This window comes from Carettochelys insculpta, chromosome 1 (assembly GCF_033958435.1).
Source record: "Carettochelys insculpta isolate YL-2023 chromosome 1, ASM3395843v1, whole genome shotgun sequence".
NCBI classification, from domain to species: domain Eukaryota; kingdom Metazoa; phylum Chordata; order Testudines; family Carettochelyidae; genus Carettochelys; species Carettochelys insculpta.
This window is the reverse complement of record NC_134137.1, coordinates 377,635,467-377,655,457: the sequence shown is the minus strand read 5'-3', so window position 1 is coordinate 377,655,457 and position 19,991 is coordinate 377,635,467. Positions and strand designations below refer to the sequence as shown.

The 19,991-nt window shown below is 53.4% G+C and overlaps 1 protein-coding gene across 1 annotated transcript; it reads left to right on the top strand.

Moving 5' to 3' along the window:
* The first annotated feature begins 7,754 nt into the window (after positions 1-7,754).
* Positions 7,755-8,204, top strand: LOC142007540 (calmodulin, striated muscle). The gene has a single exon (XM_074984216.1). The coding sequence runs from the start codon at positions 7,755-7,757 to the stop codon at positions 8,202-8,204; it is 450 nt and encodes a 149-aa protein (XP_074840317.1).
* Positions 8,205-19,991: the final 11,787 nt, after the last annotated feature.

The following is a 19,991-nucleotide window of genomic DNA, read 5'->3' as shown; positions in this document are numbered from 1 at the left end:
GCGAGACCCGCACCCTGTGCTCTCTCTTGCACGGAGACGGTGCCTTAGTGCTTTCTAGTTTGGCTGTTTTCCTTTGCTCTAAAATGAAATTCATTTCGGGTGGAATTCGCCCCACACGGAGAGCCATCCACATATGCGCCTGGTTAATCCTCTTATATCCTCCATGTAGCTTCAGGGGTGGGTCTGCCATGCATGAGCCTCATGCAGCCTCCCTGCTGGCTCTGGGACATGTCTCACCCTCATCCTGGAAGCCCACAGTGCCTGAAAAGCAGAAGCCTGTTGAAAATCTCAGAGCGCCTCTTTATATCCACCCCAAAGGGCCAGAGTGGTGTGAAAGGCTCTAACTTCCCTCTAGTGCAGTGACCAGGAACGCAAGCCCCCACGCTCACTTCCAGGGACCTTCTGGCTGGCCCAGGGCTCGTGCCAGAGGTGGGGTGGCAGCAGCGAGAGGTTCAGGTTTGCTGCAGCAAGTGCAGGAGTTGTGGGTGGGTGGCTGCCACAGCTTACGGCTCCCGAGCTGAGTTGCGTGGGGTTCCTCCAGCCCTGCAGGAAGCCCTGAGTGGACAGGGCACATCGTGACGTAAATCTTCTTTGCCCAAGGCTGCAAGTTATTTGATGCAAAGGGACCCAACTCCTTTCTCATTTCCGAGGCTGGAAACCCCCCTGAGGGGGGGAGTCTGCTCCATTGTCACTGGGACGTCCCGCTCACTGTGCAGAGCTGAGTGTGAGCCCTGGGCCTGGCCCACGCCCAGTGGGGGCCTGGGAGCTTCCCAGAGGTGGTGGATATCACAGGCCCTCGTTTGGCCTCTCCCTCAGCTGTTGCCAGCTGGGCTTGGGCCTTGGGCAGCTCAGTGCGCAGGCCAGCCAGGGTGGTTGGAGTGGCCGGTAGGCTGCACTGGGGCTCGGGCTGGCCAGCAGGCTGGGACTCAGCCAGCTGGCTGGGGTGGGGTCCTCTGAGCGCAGAGGAAGAGGGGTTAAGTGACTGGATTTTTATATTAAGAACATAAGAACAGCCACACTGGGTCAGACCACAGTCCCACGAAGCCCAGTCTCCTGTCTTCCAAGTGTGGCCAGTGCCAGGTGCCCCAGAGGGAAGGAACAGGACAGGGAGTCATCAAGTGATCAATTCCCTGTCGCCCATTTCCAGCCTCTGGCAAACAGAGGCTAGGGACACCCTCCTGCCCATCCTGGCTAGTAGCCATTGAGGGACCTATCCCCCATGAATGTATCTAGTTCTTTTCCAAACTCTATTATAGTCTTGGTCTTCACAACATCCTCCGGCAAGGAGTTCCCCAGGTTAACTGTGCGTTGGGTGAAAAACTGTTTCCTATTGTTTGGTTTAAACCTGCTGCCTATTAACTTCATCTGGTGACCCCTAGTTCTCGTGTTGTGAGGAGTAAATAACAATTCCTGGCTTATTTTCTCCCCACCAGTCATGATTTTAGAGACCTCGATCACATCCCCCTCACTCGTCTTTTTTCCAAGCTAAAAAATAAGGAGAGCTGAGGAGGCCTGAATCTATGTGTGCTACTTGTATGTCTGTATCATGTTTGTAGGTAGAGCTATACCTTTTAGCTCTCTAACTGTATTAGCAAATGTTGTCGTGCTAAGCTTCACCGTTGGAGGTGTGAACTCAGCCCCCAGCCAGGACATTGGGCTAAACAATGGGATGGAAGCCAGAGGCTCGGGCATTCGATTTCACGACTCAGAAAGATGGGACTTGCCAGTGGAATGCAGCCTGCTGGTCAGGCGACCTGGGCTGAGCAAAGGAACTGAAATGAGATGCCCAGACATCCATCCCACCTGCCATGTAAATGACGGGGGCGGGCTGGCCAAACCAGTGACTGATGGCATTTGGCCACAGTGGCTCACCTGGGTCAGATGACATGGACCCCCAAAGGCCTGATGGAAAGGAGAAAGGGCTTTGTCCCTGGACAGGAGAGCACCATGAGGTGGACCTAGCAGCGTCCACCTTGGACTTTCATCTTCTGGTACCTGTGCCTGTCTCCAAGGGTCCACATCCCAGCATGTGGACCGCAGCGGGCCGGATCTACAATTCTCAGGTAATTACAACTATGGAACCTGGAGTTATATCCCTTGCGGGATGGAAGTTCAGAGACATTCAAGAATCAGCACAGAACATCACTGGCCTGTATCAATAGCTGTGATTGATGGATGTGAAGTGTGGCTTCACGAACTCTTCTCTCTAACCCAGTTCTTTCTTTTTTGCTAATAAATCTTTAGAAGTTTAGATCTGAAGGATTGGAGAGTGTGGTGATTTGGGTAAGAGCCAAGTATATATTGACCGGGGACTGTGGCTGGACCCTTTGGGGCCCAGAAGAATCTGTGTGGTGTTGGTGAAATAGGTTTAACCTGAAGTTGGGGGTTGTTGGGCTGGGCTGGCAGAGCAGCTGGGGAGTCTGTGGGTTTGCTCGTGTGGCTGCTGGCTGGCCAGAGGGGCTGGCAGAGGTGCTGTTGTGGCCGGTTGGATTTACCTTAGGGTGAAGGAAATCCCAGCCTGGGGATGTAAGTAGCCTGGATTTTAAGCAAAGAGACCCTGGATTGATTTCTCTAGCTGTGCCCAGAAACCCTGTCAGATTACACGAGGGGATGGAAGGGGCGGGGTTGGGGGTGGGGCTTTGAATGGAAGGGGCGTGGCCTTGAGTGAAAGAGGCGGGGCTGGCCCCTACAAGTGGGCAGCGTTCTTTTTCCATGTCGGGGTGGTAGAGTTGCATAGTGACAGCCCTGGCTCTCAATGTACCGTTTCTGGGTCAGGGCCAGGCTCTGCTCTGCCCATGGCCCAGCAAAGACACTTGTCCCTGTACACGGGGCCAAAGTCCAGGCTGAGGACGCAGTGAGTCCAGTGAACTGGGGCAGCTGCAGGGAGGAACCAGCAGGGCTAGAATATTCCTGGACTGCGGGGCAAGGCACGAGGCAAATGCCTGGGGTGTAGGACCCCACACCCGGCTGTGAGCGGAGGAGCAGCCCCCATGTTCGGCTGCTCCCCAGATCTGCAGTGTCGAGGGACCCTGGACTTGTAGGTTGTCTCATTCTCCGTCCTCAGCCACAGGGTTCCTACCTGTCCTGTGGTTCATTTCATGCCTGCTACACGCCAAGCAGATGTTTTCAGAGGACGGCCCACGAACATCTGGAGTGGCAACGTCCGGGTTCAAACCCAATCCAAGCCCGTCCTCACTCCAGACTGCCACCAGCCTGCAGGGGATCCGCTCTGGATTTTCAGACTAAATGTGGTGGATGGTGTTGCAGAGCCGCCCCACCTTTGTCTTCTGTCCCAGGTCTCGCGAAACCGCTCAGAGCCGAGCTCCCAGGAGCGGTGCGGGACGTGCTCCCCAATACCGCCTCTCCTCTGGCCTTTCCCTGGGCGTGCAGCTTGCTCTGAACTCTAAGCTCCTGCCTGCAGAAGGGTGTCTGGGTCCTGTTTGCAGAGAGGGCAGAGCCAGGCTAAGCACACAGCCGGCTTGCGTGCGATCCCCGGGCCGGTCACCGATTTGCACCACCCTGGTGTTCTTTTCTTCTAGCTCGCTAACGTTCCTCCTCCTCGCACGCCCAACGCCGCCTTCCCACGCTGGCACCGATTGACATGCCTTAGCCTGGCGATTCCAAGCCTCGGTGAGGTGGGGCCCATCCCATGCCCAGCGCCAGGCCAGCCTCCTCTGGCAGCGGTACATGTTCTGCACGCTAGCACCCTCCCCTGCCCGCCCCGCACGCCTGATTCTTAAAGGGGCAGCTCCCCTTTCTCTTGCATAACTCAGACCACCGTTGACACACAGCCCGATATAAATATTCAAAATTACAGCGAACGCAGAACCCGTTTCTGACAGGCTATTGCAGCGTGTGCGCCCTGGCCACGCTTTCGTTTCTTACTGTCCCACCCTTTTCCCAAAATATTGAGTCGTTTTATAAACAGGATGTTGCTGCTGCCAGTTCCTTTTGTCTGGCTCGCTCAGCGCACACAAGGCCAAGTTTTCCTTTCATTTTGGGGCTAGATTCAGCAGCCGGCTCACAGCACGGGCGAGGGGCTGAAACTCCAATCTCCTGCACGGTGGTGTAATCCGGGGTCATGCCACCGAAAGGACTGGGTTAGGACCAGTACGAGCCAAGAGCTGCAGCGGGCGACTTGGGATTTTTGGAACTGGCTGGCAGCCAGGGGCTGTTTTCTCTAGAGCATAGGTTCCCAACGTTTTCACGAGTGCCCCCCAAGCCGTCCATGGATGCCCATCAAAGCCGGTTCTAGCTGTTCTGTGCACTTCATACAATGCCTGAAAGGAACCTTATATAACTAACTGCAAATGCTGCATACTCCTTGCCGACGTCCCAACAATTCAACTGCACAGCAAATTACCATAACGACTGGGCCTACGTAGCAGCCAGAGAGAAACTTTTGGCTCACCTGGTGAGATCCCTGGTGGTGTCTAATTGTTTGCAACTTTGCAATTTATTTAAAACTTATTTGCTCTCATCATTTTTACTTCGCTTTTATTTTTTTTCTCAGACCCCCGGCAGTATCCTGTGGATCCCAGGCTGGGAACCACAGCTCCAAAGGGCCCAAAGCGCGTAAGCACCTCAGAGCAGGAAACGTTGCTCTAGCATGGCAGGTATTTTTACCTGCAGGCCCAGGGCTGTGTGTAGCTGTGCTGGCACAGAGCCCTGTCGCAGTCAAACACGGGTGAGGCAAGACAGTTCCAAGGGCAGGCCAGCGACCTGGGATTTGCTGAGCCAGAAAGCCCCATTCGGTGATCTCAGCAAGGAGGCAGCGTGGGCTAGGTATGCAGCCCAAGGATGCTTACCGGCCAGACCTGCTAGTCCTGTCCTTAGCAGGAGGTGGAACTAGATGGCTGCAAGTTAAGACTCGTAGAACTCTAGAATGGGAAGGGACCTTGAGAGGTCGTTGAGTCCCGCTCCTGGCCCTCTTAGCAGGACCAATCACCGTCTAGATCATCCCCGATAGGGGTCTGTCTAACTTCTCCTGAACGTCTCCAGCAAGGCAGAGTCTACACCCTCCCTAGGCAATGTATTCCAGTGTTCAATCACCTTGAGCACTAGCAGTGTTAGTAGTGGTAGTTAATAGTTACTGGTGAACATGGGCAACACAAGTCAGTGCACCGTGCCTCAGTTTCCCTGCCTCGGTGGGGTTTTTAGTTCAGTCATGATCATCATCTTCATCGGGAACATCAGCAAAATGAGGATGTGCTAGTACGTATCCTGCCTCTGTAGTTTTTTGCCCTGAAAACGCGTCTCCCCTTGGTTGGGTTGGATTAATCTGAAATCAGCAGGCCTTGGTCTCCTTCATGTTGACACCCCTTCGCACCTCTGCCAGGGGACTGGGGCCCTCAGCCAAAGGAGCCTCTGACCCGGAGGGCTCTGGCAGGGGAGAAATCCGAGCTGAGAGCCTCAGTGGGCTGTCATCACAAGGCGGGAGGGTGGGAAACCCAATGGCGCAGCTCGGGGGGCTGGGCTTGTCAGTTGCCAACTCTGCATGGGCATTCATAGGCTCATAGAACACTAGACCGGGAAGGGATCTCGACAGGCCATCAAGTCCGGTCTCTAAAACACACATATTCTGGAGAACGTCTTGATTTCTGCTGGTGGTGCACATCTGCACCTCACAAAATTCATTCCCCTGTGATTGTTTCCAGCGCTGGGCAGAGCACTGGCCGGGCATCTCCTGGAGTCGGGCTCCAGCTCCCGGAGGCTGCTGCAGCCAAATTGAGAGATGAACTGCAAAGAGTCCAGCAGGGAAGAGGGGCTCAGGCATACTGGGATTAAACTGGGTTTAACCTGCAGCAAGGGATAGTTAGGTTGGATATTAGGAAAAACTTCCTAACTCTCCGGGGGGTTGAACACTGGAATAAATTGCCTGGGGAGGCTGTGGAATCTCCATCCCTGGGGAGGTTTAAGAGGGGGCTGGATAAATATCTAACAGGGACGAGCTAGATGGTGCTTGGTCCTGCCCTGTCTTGCATTCCCTCCCCTCCCGCACCCGGCAGTTGGAGTTCAGCAGAACAAGCCCCATCCTGTCACTGAAGAGCTGGGATCCTTTTTGCACACCTGCCATAAACCCCCCAAGAAGCTCTCCCTTCCAGCAGCTCTTAGTCCACAGCTGCAACGTGCCAGCATGAGACAGTTGCCCTGGCATTCCTGCCTGGGAGCTCTGAACAATCCCAGCTTCTGCATCCCGAGTTGCCCTTGTTATGATTGTTTTGTAACGTGGTAGCGCTTTGGAGCTGCCATTGGTGACCAGGGTCCTGTCGCGCTCGGAGCTGTACAAACGCACGCTTAGATTGGTGCTGGGCAGAGGCTGCGGGTTTGGAATCCAGCAGCCCACAGTCTGAAAGAGCAGGAGCCGCGTTGTTAGGAACGAGTCAAGCAGAAACAGACCTACATGCTGCATGGCTCAAGTTACCGGCACCGTCCCCTTGGCAGCTGCCATCCCTGGAAGGCCGTCTCCTCCACCACAGGCACCCCACGAGTCCCAGTCTGCAGTGCCCCATTGCAGCAGTAGAGGGGGGGCAAACGAGCCCTTTGTTCTGCTGCCCTGGCAGCCAGGCTCAGCTAGGGCTCTTCTGTGCTCAGATCCTCAAAAAGATTTAGGCACCAGTGAGACTTAAGGGCCTCAGTACCTTTGAGGGGCTGGGGTTTATGGATCCCCGCACCCCAGGCTAGAGAGAAGCCCACGAAGAGCTAGGTAGCATGCTAAAACTGTTACTCGGCTAATTCTTCTCCTCCATAGAGCAGCATCATCCCCTTTCAGGGGCAGGCAAACTGAGGCACGGAGCCACAATGGGACTTACCCAAGCCCACCACCGAGCTGGGAAAAGAACCCCAGTCTGCTGACTCCCAGGCCCGCTACCTAATCACAGGACAGCAGCGGGATTCCTTGTATTTTTTTTTCCACCCATGGGTGGAATAAATTTTGTTCTGCGCACCAAGGCATATAGGGATGTGCACCTCCCATAGATACACAGGGGGCTCAGCTAGTCGGCTGGGCAGCTCCTGAATCTCTCCTGGGTGGCCAACCAAGTGCTCAACTTGCAGGGAGCAGCAGCTGCTGCTGAGAGCAATCAAGCACTGAGTCTCTCCGGTTTTAATTCAGTATGAATTGCTGGCTGGGGCTACCTTACAGACCAGGCTGGGGCCAACCTGCAGAAATCTGAGCCCCTGAGTCTGAAGGTGGAGGGGGGAAAATCAACGGGTGTGGTGGGGAGTCACCAAACCCTCCTTGGTCTCACCAGAGGTAGCTCCCCATCTAGATGACAGCATCTGGGGTGTGAAATCCTCTTCCAAAGAGAGGGGCCATCACAATGGTCTTGTTCCCTACGCTGAAGCAGAGGCCTCCCGCACTGTGCAGGTGGAGCGAGAGAGAGAGAGACAGATGGCCAGACAGACAGACAAATCACTGAAAATATGGAGTTCCTTTCTGTTATTTTCCATGCTATGCTGCATATGTCCCCCCCCTCCAAGATACGTCTGCCCCTCCTCTTAACCCCCTGTCCCTTTCTTCTGCTTCCAGGGTTGCTTGCAGAGAGGACACAGGCCTGGATCCTCTCACTGACTTCACCCAGGTATGCGAGCCTGCTCCAGGCCCTCGGGTGGTGCAGAGGGTGTGGACATTCTGATTACAGTGAGCAACGCACGTCAGGAGGCCATTCCCTGCCTGTACCCACGCACCAGCTGTACGTGCCACGGCAAGGCAAACCGAGGGTGCGCTGCTCTGGCAGCCCAAGGGCCCCAGCATGGCTGAGCAGCTGACAGAGGAGCAGATTGCGGAGTTCAAAGAAGCCTTCTCGCTCTTTGACCGGGACGGGGATGGGTCTATCACCACCGGCGAGCTGGGCACTGTCATGCGGTCGCTGGGACAGAACCCCACCGAGTCCGAGCTACGGGATATGATTGGTGAGCTGGACACCGACGGCAGCGGCACTGTGGACTTCCCCGAGTTCCTGTCCATGATGGCGAGGAAGATGCGGGACACGGACAGCGAGGAGGAGATCCGGGAAGCCTTCCGGGTGTTCGACCGGGACAAGAATGGGTACATCAGCACGGCGGAGCTCCGGCACGTCATGACCAACCTCGGCGAGAAGCTGACAGACGAGGAGGTTGACGAGATGATCAAAGAGGCCGACAGCAACTGTGACGGGCAGGTCAACTACGAGGAGTTCGTGCGGATGATGACAGAGAAGTGAGGGACTAACTCGCCTGATACCACAGTGGCTCATTTTTGCATTCGTTCCCTATCGTCACCTACCGGTCCATGGTCCCCTCTGTATGTCTCTGCTGCTCTGATGGGTTCTTCTCCCTCATTCTCTTTCTTTATGCTAAGGGCCGGCTTTTATCCTGCTTGTTTGTTTAGTCCTGTGGCTCATCTTGAATGAAGCGTCTCTGGTCACAAGTCTGGTTTACGCCTGTTGCAATAATAAGGTGTTCCTCAGCTCAGTGTTTCTCAACCCATGTTCTGCTAAAACCTGGTGTTCTATGCAAATGATAAAAAATTGAAGCTAGCAATATTTGTCCTCTTAAAATGCAGTCTGAGCCTCTCTCATCCAGCACCCTCGGGACCGGACCGGTGCTGGATGAGAGAAATTGCTGGATGATAGGAGGTCAATATTTTTAGTGCATTATCAACACTTCCACAGCTTACTGGGCTCTTAGAAGACATTTAGGGGTAAATTACAGCTAAATAACAGCACAGAATACTGAGAGCTAGGCTTGATGGCTGTAAACAAACTTTACGGGACTGTCGAAAACTTGGCCACAACCAGGATAAGTGGTCGTCTGGCTAACTAAAATCATGCCTGGTTGCAGAGTTTGCTGGACACAGGAGTTCCAGATTAGAGAGGTTCAACCTGCATTAAATATGAAATTAGGTGTGTATCAAAAATACAAAGGTATTTGAATAGTATTTAGATTGTAGATATATTCATATTTGCATTCATAATCATATAGTTATTAAGCAACTCATGCTGAAACAATCAGTCAATTCAGATGGTTTCGGCAAGAGTCGTGTTCAGAGAAATCCCACAATGCTGCATCCGATATGAGGATACGGCTCTCCAGCCTTGTTCCTAATGTTAAGCAGATTTGTGATCAAAAGCTGCAAAAAGACTCCTGCTATTAGAAACTTCTATCAAATGCACCTTATTTTTATTTTCCAGTAGTTTGCTGTGAAAATAAGCAATTTATAAAAAACACAATATTTAAACATATTTTCCGTACCTCATTTCTTTTGCGTTTCTTTTTCATAAACATGTTTTTTAAGCTTTAAGGAAGGACCGTCCTTTTTTGAACAATACCATCCTTTCTTTTTGTGTACAAAAGAGTGACAGTAACCATCCTTTTTCCGGCTGTTACATGGATGTTTTGTTTTGGGCTTGTATTTCATTTTTAATGTTTGTACTTAATTATAGGGTTGCTTGCGGTCCTCCTATTGGGAGGACGTTTGTTGTTCGTTCAGACAAATGTGTAATTTTTTGTTCTTTGTAAAATAAAGACATCTGAAAAAAACTGTTTTAAGTCAACTTTTGAACATTATATCAATGCGCTGCCTAGGGAGGTGGTGGATTCTCCATTCCTCAAGGTTTTGAAGTCCTGGCTTGACAAGGTCCTGGCTAGGATGATTTAGTTGGGGTTGATCCTGCTGGAAGCAGGGGGCTGGACTCAATGACTTCCTGTGGCCCCTTCTAGCCCTGTGATTCTATGATTCTATTATTGATTCTATGATTCTACATGCAGAAATTTTTCAGCAAGAAACCCTCCACACACACACACCCACACACACACACACATACCTCACACCCTGACCAGCAGGTGTGTGTTTGGTCAACATCTTCCAAGCCTAAAAGTGTTCCATGGCCAATGTGTTTGAGAAACACCGCCTAAGACCCAGGCAGCTTGGAGTCTTAGTGCCCATATGTGCTAAGGACAGTCAGCAAACGGGGCCCAAGCCTTCCAGCCCTTACTCCACATCCGTGACTAACCCCAGGAGCAGGGATTCCTCTCCTGGCTGGGGTTTTGCAGGATCACGTCCTTGGAGATTTGCACTGTCTTTTCGAGCCAAATCCAGCCCCTGCTCTTGCCGTTGGGTCCGGGCAAGCAGAGTCACACTTGGAAGGGACCCTGTTGAAATCGCTGGGGCACCACTGGCTGGGATGTGAGTGCAGGACTGGGACTGGATGCTCATGGTTAGCAACAGAAAAAGGACCAAGGCACAGATCTTCACCTCAATCTGGGACCTTCCCCTTCCCCCAGCCCCAGAATCCCGACACACCTGTCGCCCAGGTCAGGCCACTCCCAGGCGGTGGCCTCCTGGGCGTTCCCCTGTGATCTGAGCTTCTGCTTGCGCAGCCCAGCGGCGGCTTCTGCAACGTTGGCTGAAGAGCAGAGGCCACATTCAGCTCAGAGTCGGAGGCTGGACCGCGGCGAAGGGGGGCCAGGACCGTGGTGTTCCCTGGGCTTTGCATGGCTGGGGATAGGGTGGCTGGCCAACCTGAGTACTATGTCAGCAGCACCGCCCCTCTGCCGATCGGCTTGTCCCTCTCTCTCCCTGCGCCTCCACCCCACCTGTGAGCAGCTGTGTCACACCGGGCAGGTGGTGCTGGAGAAGGAGAGGGGACGTGGCACTGACCGCGATAGTAGTTATTGCACTGGCAAACTAGCCACTTTCTTCTGAAAACACATTTATTGTTCCAGCCAACTCGCCATGCTCTGCCAGCCCCACAGCCACATGTGGCCAGTGGTTACTGCACTGGACACGAAAGGGCTAGACCATAAGGGGTGGGTTAGGGGCAGGGCCCGGGGCAGAGCTGGGGGCTGAGCAGCAAGCGCCCCTAGTGCATTGGAAAGTGGGTGCTTGGAGCTCCAGCTCCACCGTTGGCTCCCGTGCAAAGAGCCACTTGGTAACTTCTGAAAAGTCACATGCCGCTTCAGAGCCACAGGTCGGCCACCCCTGGCATAGGGGGATATTCCATTGGGTCAGGGCCGCAGTAAAGCTGAGGCAGCCATCAGGTCCCACTTAAACTCATAGGCCCTGATCCTGCCACAGAAGAACGGCCATGACTGAGGCAGACCAAAGGTCCACCTAGCCCAGCATCCCGTCTGCCGACAGTGGCCAGTGCCAAGTGACCCAGCGTGAGTGGATTGAAGACAGTGATCAAGTGACTTGTCTCCTGCCATCCGTCTCCAGCCTTTGACAAACAGTGGCCAGGGACACCGTTCCTCCCCCTGGCTAATATGGACCTAACCTCCATGACTTTAGCTAGCCCTTCTTTGAACTCTGTTATAGTCCTGGCCTTCACAGCCTCCTCTGGTGAGGAGTTCCCCAGGTTAACGGTGCGCCACGTGCAAAAGAGCTTTCTTTTGTTTGTTTTAAACCTGCTGCCTGTCATTTGGTGTCCCCTACTTTTTATATTATGGGAACAATTAAATAACTTTATTACCCCTCTCCACACTGCCCATGATTTTATATACCTCTATCATAGTCCTGATATGTGCTTTACTCCCCCGAGTCCTTTGCTAGTTGTGACTACTAGGGACATGGGTTAAGTCAGGATGATGTTTGCAGAATGGGGTGTGTCAGGCTCAGTGCATGGCTGGAGTTTCATCCCCCAGGATCTCTGCTGTAGCTCTAAAGACCTGCCATGCATCATAGAGATGCTGCTTGAAACCACCGCTTTTCCCTTTTCTCTATGTACCGCTGGGCCTGCCCCGGAAAAACATTCCCTTCTGTTTTGTGTCTCTGTCTCCACTTCCAGCGCGAGCCCTCCCGCCCCGAGGCTGAGCGGGAGCTTTGTTTTCAAATAAAGGCCCGTCCATTGGCTGCCAGAGAACATTCCGTTCTTCCTTGTCTCCACGCCCAGCTGGAAGCAAAGAGCACGTCGCTCGCGTGGGACGTGGGATGGGCGCGGTGGCAAACGGCCAGGTTGTGCCGTGGTTCCTGATAGCCCAGTATTCCAAGTGGCTTGGGTGAGGCCCTTTGGCCTAAGGGAAAGTGCACAGGGCTGGGAGCCAGGAGCCAGCTTCAACTCAGCCTTGTTCATGCGGAGAGGTACAATGGGGGTGTAACATATTACCCAAGCAGGCTCTGCTGATGGCAATGACTACAAATGGGGAAAGGCACTAGTGAGTCAAATCCCAGGACTTCTTACTCTCCCCTCCTTCACACCCTGTAGACAGCACAGCCACTACTGAACAATAGCCTGTGGCTGAGCCCCCATCCCAAAGCTGTGTTGAGCAAACGGCCCCTCTCTTCTGAACAGACCAACCCCACTGCCTGGCCAAAGCCAAAGAGGCACTAATCTCAGAATATTTGAAATCCAGCTGCAGACCCAACCAGGGTTCCCTCCCCACCTGAAACCAGGGGGGTTGGGCCAGGGCTCCCTCCAATTTTTTATATCCAGGGGGTGGAATAAATTTTTATGCGCACCCAGGCATGTACGGATGCGCACCACCAATAGAAATATGTGCTACCAGCTGTGGGCTGGGCAGCACCTGAATCTGTCCTGGGTGGCTGCCCAAGTGGGCCCTAGGGTGGGCTGTGGGTAACCCTGTACAGAACAGAAGGATGAGACAGAGGGAGAACAGCTGGCTAACGTGCAAGCCCAGCTACCAGGGGAATTCAGGGGCAGAGTCAGAGAACTGTAGGGCTGGAGGGGACCGTCAGAGGCCATTTAGTCCTCACCCAATGCTGAGGCGGGAGTTAGTAATCCTTGGCCCATCCCGGACAGGGGCTTGTCGGACCTGCCAGTAGAATCACCAGCAATGGAAATGCTACAGCCTCCTTTGGAATCCTATCAGACCTTGGCTCTCCGGGGAGCTGGAAAGTTTTTCCTGCTGGCTAATCTAACCCTGCTGCAGATGAAGCCTATCGCTGCTGGTCTGACCTTCAGTGGCCCAAGAGAACAACTGACTCTTGCGCTCTTTAGAACAGCCCTTCACACAAGTGTCACCAAGTTCCCACCTCAGTCTTTTTCCTCAGGACTCAACCTGCTCAGGGGGTTTCCTCCTTTCCCCACCTCCCAGGGTTGCTAAACGTTTTAGCGCTTTTGTCCCTCTTCTCTGCACTCTCTGCAGTTGGTCCACATCTTCCCCAAAGTGAAGCACCCAGATGGAGCCACCCCAAAAGTCAAGGAGTTGGGGTGGGCCTGCCCTCTCTGTGGCCCCACTGCAGCTCTCCTCTTCCCCAGAGGTCCAGCACTCAGCCAAGCCGGGAGCCGGCACAGGGCCAGGAAGCCTGGATCCTTCCACCTGCCAAGGGCAGGGGGACCCAAGAGCAGCCTGTGATAAGACGGGGTTTCTGGGCACAGCTAGAGAAATCTATCCAGGTACCTTTGCTTAAAATCTGGGCCACTCACAGCCCCAGGCTGGGATTTCCTTCCCACCAAGGCAAATCCAACCAGCCACCACAGCACCCCCAGCCAGAAGCCACACTAGCAAACCCACAGACTTACCAGCTGCTCTACCAGCCCAGCCCAGCAACCCCCAGCTTCAGGTGAGGGGCTCTTAAGCCTGTTTCACCAACACCCCACAGATTCTTCCAGACCGCAAAGGACCCAGCCCAGACACTGGTCACTGTATACTTGGATCTTATCCAAACAACACGCTCACCAATTCTTTAGAGCTAAGTATCTAAAGATGTATTAATTCAAAAAGAAAGAACAGGGTTCGGGAGAAGAATTGCTACAGCCGTGCTTTTCAAACATCAGTCCTACCTACTGGTTCAGGCCAGTGGTGTTATTTGCTGATTCTTGAAAGTCTCTGAAAGTTCATTTCGGGTTCTGTAGATTCAGTCACTGGATCATTGTAGTGCCGGCCCGCTGGGGTCCACATGCTGGGACATGGACCCATGGAGACCAATAGACAAAAGATCCAGGATGGACACTGCTAAGTCCACACCATTGTTCTCTCTCATTGGGGGATGGGCACCTAGTCCAGATAGCGTCATTCATGAGCACTGAAGAACAAAGAAACTACCTGCCAGGGCCCATCTTATAATTTTTCACAGGCAGAAGGAAACTTCCAGTCTTCTGCTGTAGGTCTTGGCCCACCACCTGACCTGGTGGGTCTCTGTGTTGTGTTCCCATTTGTTGCAGTCCCAGTAGGAAAATCCACCAGCACAACATGTGTGTTGGCCATCTGAGCCTTTGCTCAGTCTATTGTCCCGGCTGGGGTGGAGCCCAACGTCCCCGTTGTGAACCTCAGCCTGAAACATTTCTGACACAGCCGCAGAGCTAAAATCTGTAACTTTACCTCCATGCATGATACAGACAGATGTAAGGAATGTGGCAGCAGGAACGCAACGCTGCTGAAGGCAGGGAGGAATGCGTCTCCCACAGATCATTTGCATGAGAATGCAAAGGGGTGCATGTGTGGTACCTTTCAGGCAAAGCCTAATGGGTAGCAAGTCAGCCATGAGATTTTGTCCATTGTAAACACATTAGCTACGTCTACACGTGAAGCCTACATCGAAGTAGCTTATTTCGATGTAGCTATTTCGATGAATAACGTCTGCACGTCCTCCAGGGCTGGCGACGTCGACGTTCAACATCGACGTTGGGCAGCACCACATCGAAATAGGCACTGCGAGGGAACGTCTACATGCCACAGTAGCACACATCGAAATAAGGGTGCCAGGCACAGCTGCAGACAGGGTCACAGGGCGGACTCAACAGCAAGCCGCTCCCTTAAAGGGCCCCTCCCAGACACAGTTGCACTAAACAACACAAGATCCACAGAGCCGACAACTGGTTGCAGACCCTGTGCATGCAGCACAGATCCCCAGCTGCAGCAGCAGCAGCCAGGAGCCCTGGGCTAAGGGCTGCTGCCCACGGTGACCATAGAGCCCCGCAGGGGCTGGAGAGAGAGCGTCTCTCAACCCCTCAGCTGATGGCCAACATGGCGGACCCTGCTATTTCGATGTTGCGGGACGCGGATCGTCTACATGTGCCCTACTTCGACGTTCAACTTCGAAGTAGGGCGCTATTCCCATCCCCTCATGGGGTTAGTGGCTTCGACGTCTCGCCGCCTAAAGTCGACGTTAACATCGAAATAGCGCCCAACACGTGTAGCCGTGACGGGCGCTATTTCGAAGTTAGTGCTGCTATTTCGAAGTAGCGTGCACGTGTAGACACGGCTATTGTTGTAAAATCACAATTTATGCTGACACTCAGTGTGGGAGTTGTGGGATCTCACCAGTGCTCTGGGTTGTAGTGGAGGACAGGGCATTCACCATTGCTGCTAACACATTGATTACACAGAGCTCCCTGGTTTAAAGCATTGGAAACAAAAGGAGATAGGTACTAACTGAGCTAGCTTGTTTAGTGATTTGGCTAGGCCTATGTCTTGACCATGTAGCTGTAAGCCTGGCTTGACTAACTCCCCTAACTGCTGAAAGATAGAGCTGGGTGCTAGGGTTTTCATGAAACCCCACACTGGAGGTATTAAAAGCTGAAATCACAGAGTAGTAGCTGAGGCCATGCAGAGCTGAAATCAGAGAGGGTCTGTCTACACAGGGGCACAAATCTTTGAAATAGCCATGCTAATGGCCATTTTGAAGATTACTAACAAGGTGCTGAATTGAATATTCAGCACCTCATTAGCATTAGGATGCTTCAGGCTGCGGCGCTTTGAAAGCCCTGCTTTTGAAAGCACGCAGCTCAATGCAGCTACACGGGGGTCCTTTCCAAAAGGACCTGCACCTTTCCAAATCCCCTTATCCCACTCCCTGATCAGCTTTCGAAGCGCCATGGCCGAAAGCGTCCTAATGCTAATGAGGCGCTGAATATTCAATTCAGCACCTCATTAGTAATCTTCGAAATATGGCTAGTTCGAAGATTTCTGCCCTTGCAGACACAGCCAGAGTGGCAGCTGAGGCCATGTAGAGCTGAAATCACAGGGTTCTGCCTCAGGGCGATCCCCCAGCGGATGCTGGCAGGTGGTCGGTAGGAGGATCGGTGGATGACAGCGAACGGCGGGTGGCTGGTAAGGAAGCAGCGGCAGACGGCGCAGGCGGCTGCTAAGGGAGCAGTGGCGGATGGTGTGACCGGCGGGCGGCTGGGAGGAGGAGCGGCAGATGATGGCGACCGGCGGGCAGCCGGTAGGAGGAGCGGCCAGCAGGTGGCAGTCGGTGGGATACTGCAGACAAGTGGACAGCTAGTACTGCCCTGGTGATGTATCTGTGGGCTCTGGGTCCGGGACTGCACCGCGAGAGGTATACCCGGTAACTGTGTGTGGGGGAAAGGCCGAGAGCCCCAGCAAGAGACTTGGTTCTATAGCATATGGGGATGGTACCTTGTTAAAGGGGTTTGTCTCTCCCTTGCTTAGATACTCTGCATCGGTCACCGTAAACTTGGGGTAGGTTATTGTCATTAAATAAGCTGTTTCTATCTTAGACTCTGTGCTTGGGAGGTGTGGGGGGAGAACTGCCTTACAGACACCCAGCAAGTGGGGTGAGATTGTCCCAGGCCACTGGGTGGGGGCTCGAGCCGGCTGGTTGTATCCTTGACAGAAAACCCGTAGGAGCTGAACCCGGCCCTTCTGGCAGGCACCTGGCATTAATAGAAGGGTTACATGTATAAGTAGCATATCTAGATTCAGGCCACCCTTAACTTTCCTTAGACACCTCACACAGCCCACCCCCCAGCACAATATTTGGGGCCAATAGCCACACTGGGCATTAAAATGGCTTCCAGACCCAATATAAAATCTAGTCACATGACACAGCCTTCAGTCCACTTCCCTGTCTCCTGTGCCACCCCGCCCAAGACAGGCGGCAGTGGGCCTGCCTCTCGAGATGAGCAAGAAGCCTGAGGCAGATGGCCACGGGCAAACCAATGACGAGGAGTTCGTCAGGCGGATGACTTCCAGGTGAAGATGGCCCCTACTGAACACGTTGGTAAAGAAATCATTGCCTGGCTTTTCACTGTCCCAGACCAGCGTCCGTCCCTACCACCCTGGACACACAGACATTTGCATTCCAGCCTGTGTATTTCCCTGGTGTACGGGAGGCAGTCTAATTCAGAGAGAGGCGTGGTAACTGGACAGTTCAAAGGTGTGGGGGAGCGGGCGTTAGGAACCCAGGAGTCTAGTCCTTGCTCTGGCTCTAGTTCATTAGGTAGCCTTTGAGGTCCTTAACATCTCCACAGCTCTTTGTTTTCCCTGATTGTGTGAAGAGAACAATCCTGCAAACCCACCTCTGCAAGGTGGCTGTGTTCCCTGAGGTGGAAGCAGCTATCTATTATAGGCCTTTCCCTCCCTTTGGGCACCCCTATACTTACGGCAAGACCAACGCTCCAGAGGTTGATCTTTCGGGGTTTGATTTAGCGTGTCTAGTAGGGATGCGCTAAGTTGAATGTTGAGGGCACTCCTGCCGATGGTCCCTCTCATGGTCCCTTCCACCCCTATGTTTCTCTGACCCTGCCCCTGAATTCCCCCAATACCGGGGCTTGCAGTTGTGAGGTGTAAGAGAAGTTGATGGGAATCTTACTCCCATTGACCTCTCATGGTGGTGCCAGGCTGGAAATTTAACTTTAGGCACATCCACTCCAGCTACACGACTCTCGGAGTTGGGTATCTGAAGTTAAATTTCTTTTGTGGGGTAGACCTGGCCTTCGTCTTACTCTCCCTGCCCTTGTTTGCAAACATTATTTCTGTTCTACATTGGCTACTGTCTCTCGAGTTCATGTGGGCTTGCATGACAGGAATATCTGAGGTTGGGGTCTGGTTCTGGCCCAGCTGTCTTGCAGCTAACTCAGGGGCGCATTTCAACTCCCTCAAAGTCAGTTGTCCAAGGGGACTCTAAAAATCCATGGAAGCTCATTGTTGGGCTTTCGGGTGCTACAGGACTGCTTGCTTTGCTTTGGGAAGGCACAGACTAACATGGCTGGCTGCCCCTCTGAGAATAACTCCCTCAGAGGCAGTTGGCTGAGGAGACTCGGATGCGTTTCAGTTCCCTCAGAGGCAGTTGGCTGAGGGGACTCGGATGCGTTTCAGTTGCCTCAGAGGCAGTTGGCTGAGGGGACTCAGATGCGTTTCAGTTTTCCCAGAGGCAGTTGGCTGAGGGGACTCGGATGCGTTTCGGTTCCCCCAGAGGCAGTTGGCTGAGGGGACTCGGATGCGTTTCAGTTCTCCCAGAGGCAGTTGGCTGAGGGGACTCGGATGCGTTTCAGTTCTCCCAGAGGCAGTTGGCTGAGGGGACTCGGATGCGTTTCAGTTCTCCCAGAGGCAGTTGGCTGAGGGGACTCGGATGCGTTTCAGTTCCCTCAGAGGCAGTTGGCTGAGGGGACTTGGATGCGTTTCAGTTCCCTCAGAGGCAGTTGGCTGAGGGGACTTGGATGCGTTTCAGTTGCCTCAGAGGCAGTTGGCTGAGGGGACTCGGATGCGTTTCGGTTCCCCCAGAGGCAGTTGGCTGAGGGGACTCGGATGCGTTTCAGTTCCCCCAGAGGCAGTTGGCTGAGGGGACTCGGGTGCGTTTCAGTTCTCCCAGAGGCAGTTGGCTGAGGGGACTCAACATGTGCCCAGACGCCATGGAGCTGAATGCAGCAGAGTAATCCAAATAGTTTCACTTAGCTCAGGAGTGATGTTAGCAGGTGCGGGGCCGCAAGGCGGTGCATGTCCTGACTCTGCATTCTGGCTGACAGGAGCAAAGCTACTGCTTGTAATTTGGAAGGCAGAGAGAGCTCCAACGTTGGCTTTTGTCGGACCTGGAGATCCCGCCTCGGAATAGTTTTTGACGCGAGGGTTTGGGCTTTCAGGAAGTCTCGCTGGAGTCCGATACATCCCCGAGAGAAATCTGTGAAGTGGTGGTGAACCCGGCGGCTGATTCCCGATGAGGCATGGCTCTCCAGAGCAGCGGGAACATTGTGGGGGCTAGGCAAAGGTTCAGGCTTCCGCTCTCATTTACACTGCTGTAAATCCAGACTCACTCTGAATTCCCTCCGGTCCGTTGGCAGAAGAAAACTCAGAGAACAAATCTCCTGTTCCCTCCTTGTCCTTCTTGTTTTGTTTGATCATGTTGGGCCAAATTCTGCTCTTACTTATACCCATAAAAATCCACATAAACAGGCCGTCTCAAGGAGGGGTGGGCCTCCGGGCGACCCCTCCCCAGTGCTTGAGGCTCGGGGACCCAGGCAACCCCCCCACAGGCCGCAGGTTCCACACCCACCCTGCTCCTCGACCCCCACTGCAGGCAGCAGGGGCAGGCAGCAGCAACAGGAGGTCACCCCCCCTCAGCTCCCTGCCACACTCGCCATGTGGGGTGCGCAGCTGGGAGTAGAGGCAGCTTTCAGCTGCTGTGGAGAAGTGGGGTGCAGCGGAGCAGGCTGTCTGGGTGCCACATGGGGAGTGCAAGTGGAGGAGAGGAACCTCCCCCACCCACTGTTGTTGCTGCCACCAGCCTCTACTGCCCCATGCACTGCCCCAGGTAATCCTCCTGCCCCCCATCCATAGGCTGGTGACGTAGCCTCTGGGGGGCCCCCAAAAAGCTCAGGGCCTGGAGCAGCTGTCCCACCTTGTCCTACAGATGGGACATCTCTGCACACACATTCCACAGAAAGTAACAGAGAGGGAGCCGTGATAGTCTTTATACTCTAAAAACAAACAAGCAGTCCAGTAGCACTTTAAAAACAAACAAAATAATTCATTACGTGATGAGCTTTCGTGGGACGGACCCACTTCTTCAGACCAAAGCCAGACCAGAACAGACTCAACAGTTAAGGCACAGGGAACCAGAAACAGTAATCAAGGTAAACAAATCAGAAAATTATTATCAAGGTGAGCAAATCAGAGAGTGGAGCGGCAGAAGGAGCGGGTGGGGGGAGTCAAGAATTAGATAAAGCAAAGTATGTAAATGAGCCCCTATAATGAGCTAGAAAATTGTCATCCTGGTTCCAACCATGTGTTAATGTGTCAAATATGAATATATATTTGAATTTTGAACTCTTTTATATTCAAATTTGGCACATTAACACATGGTTGGAACC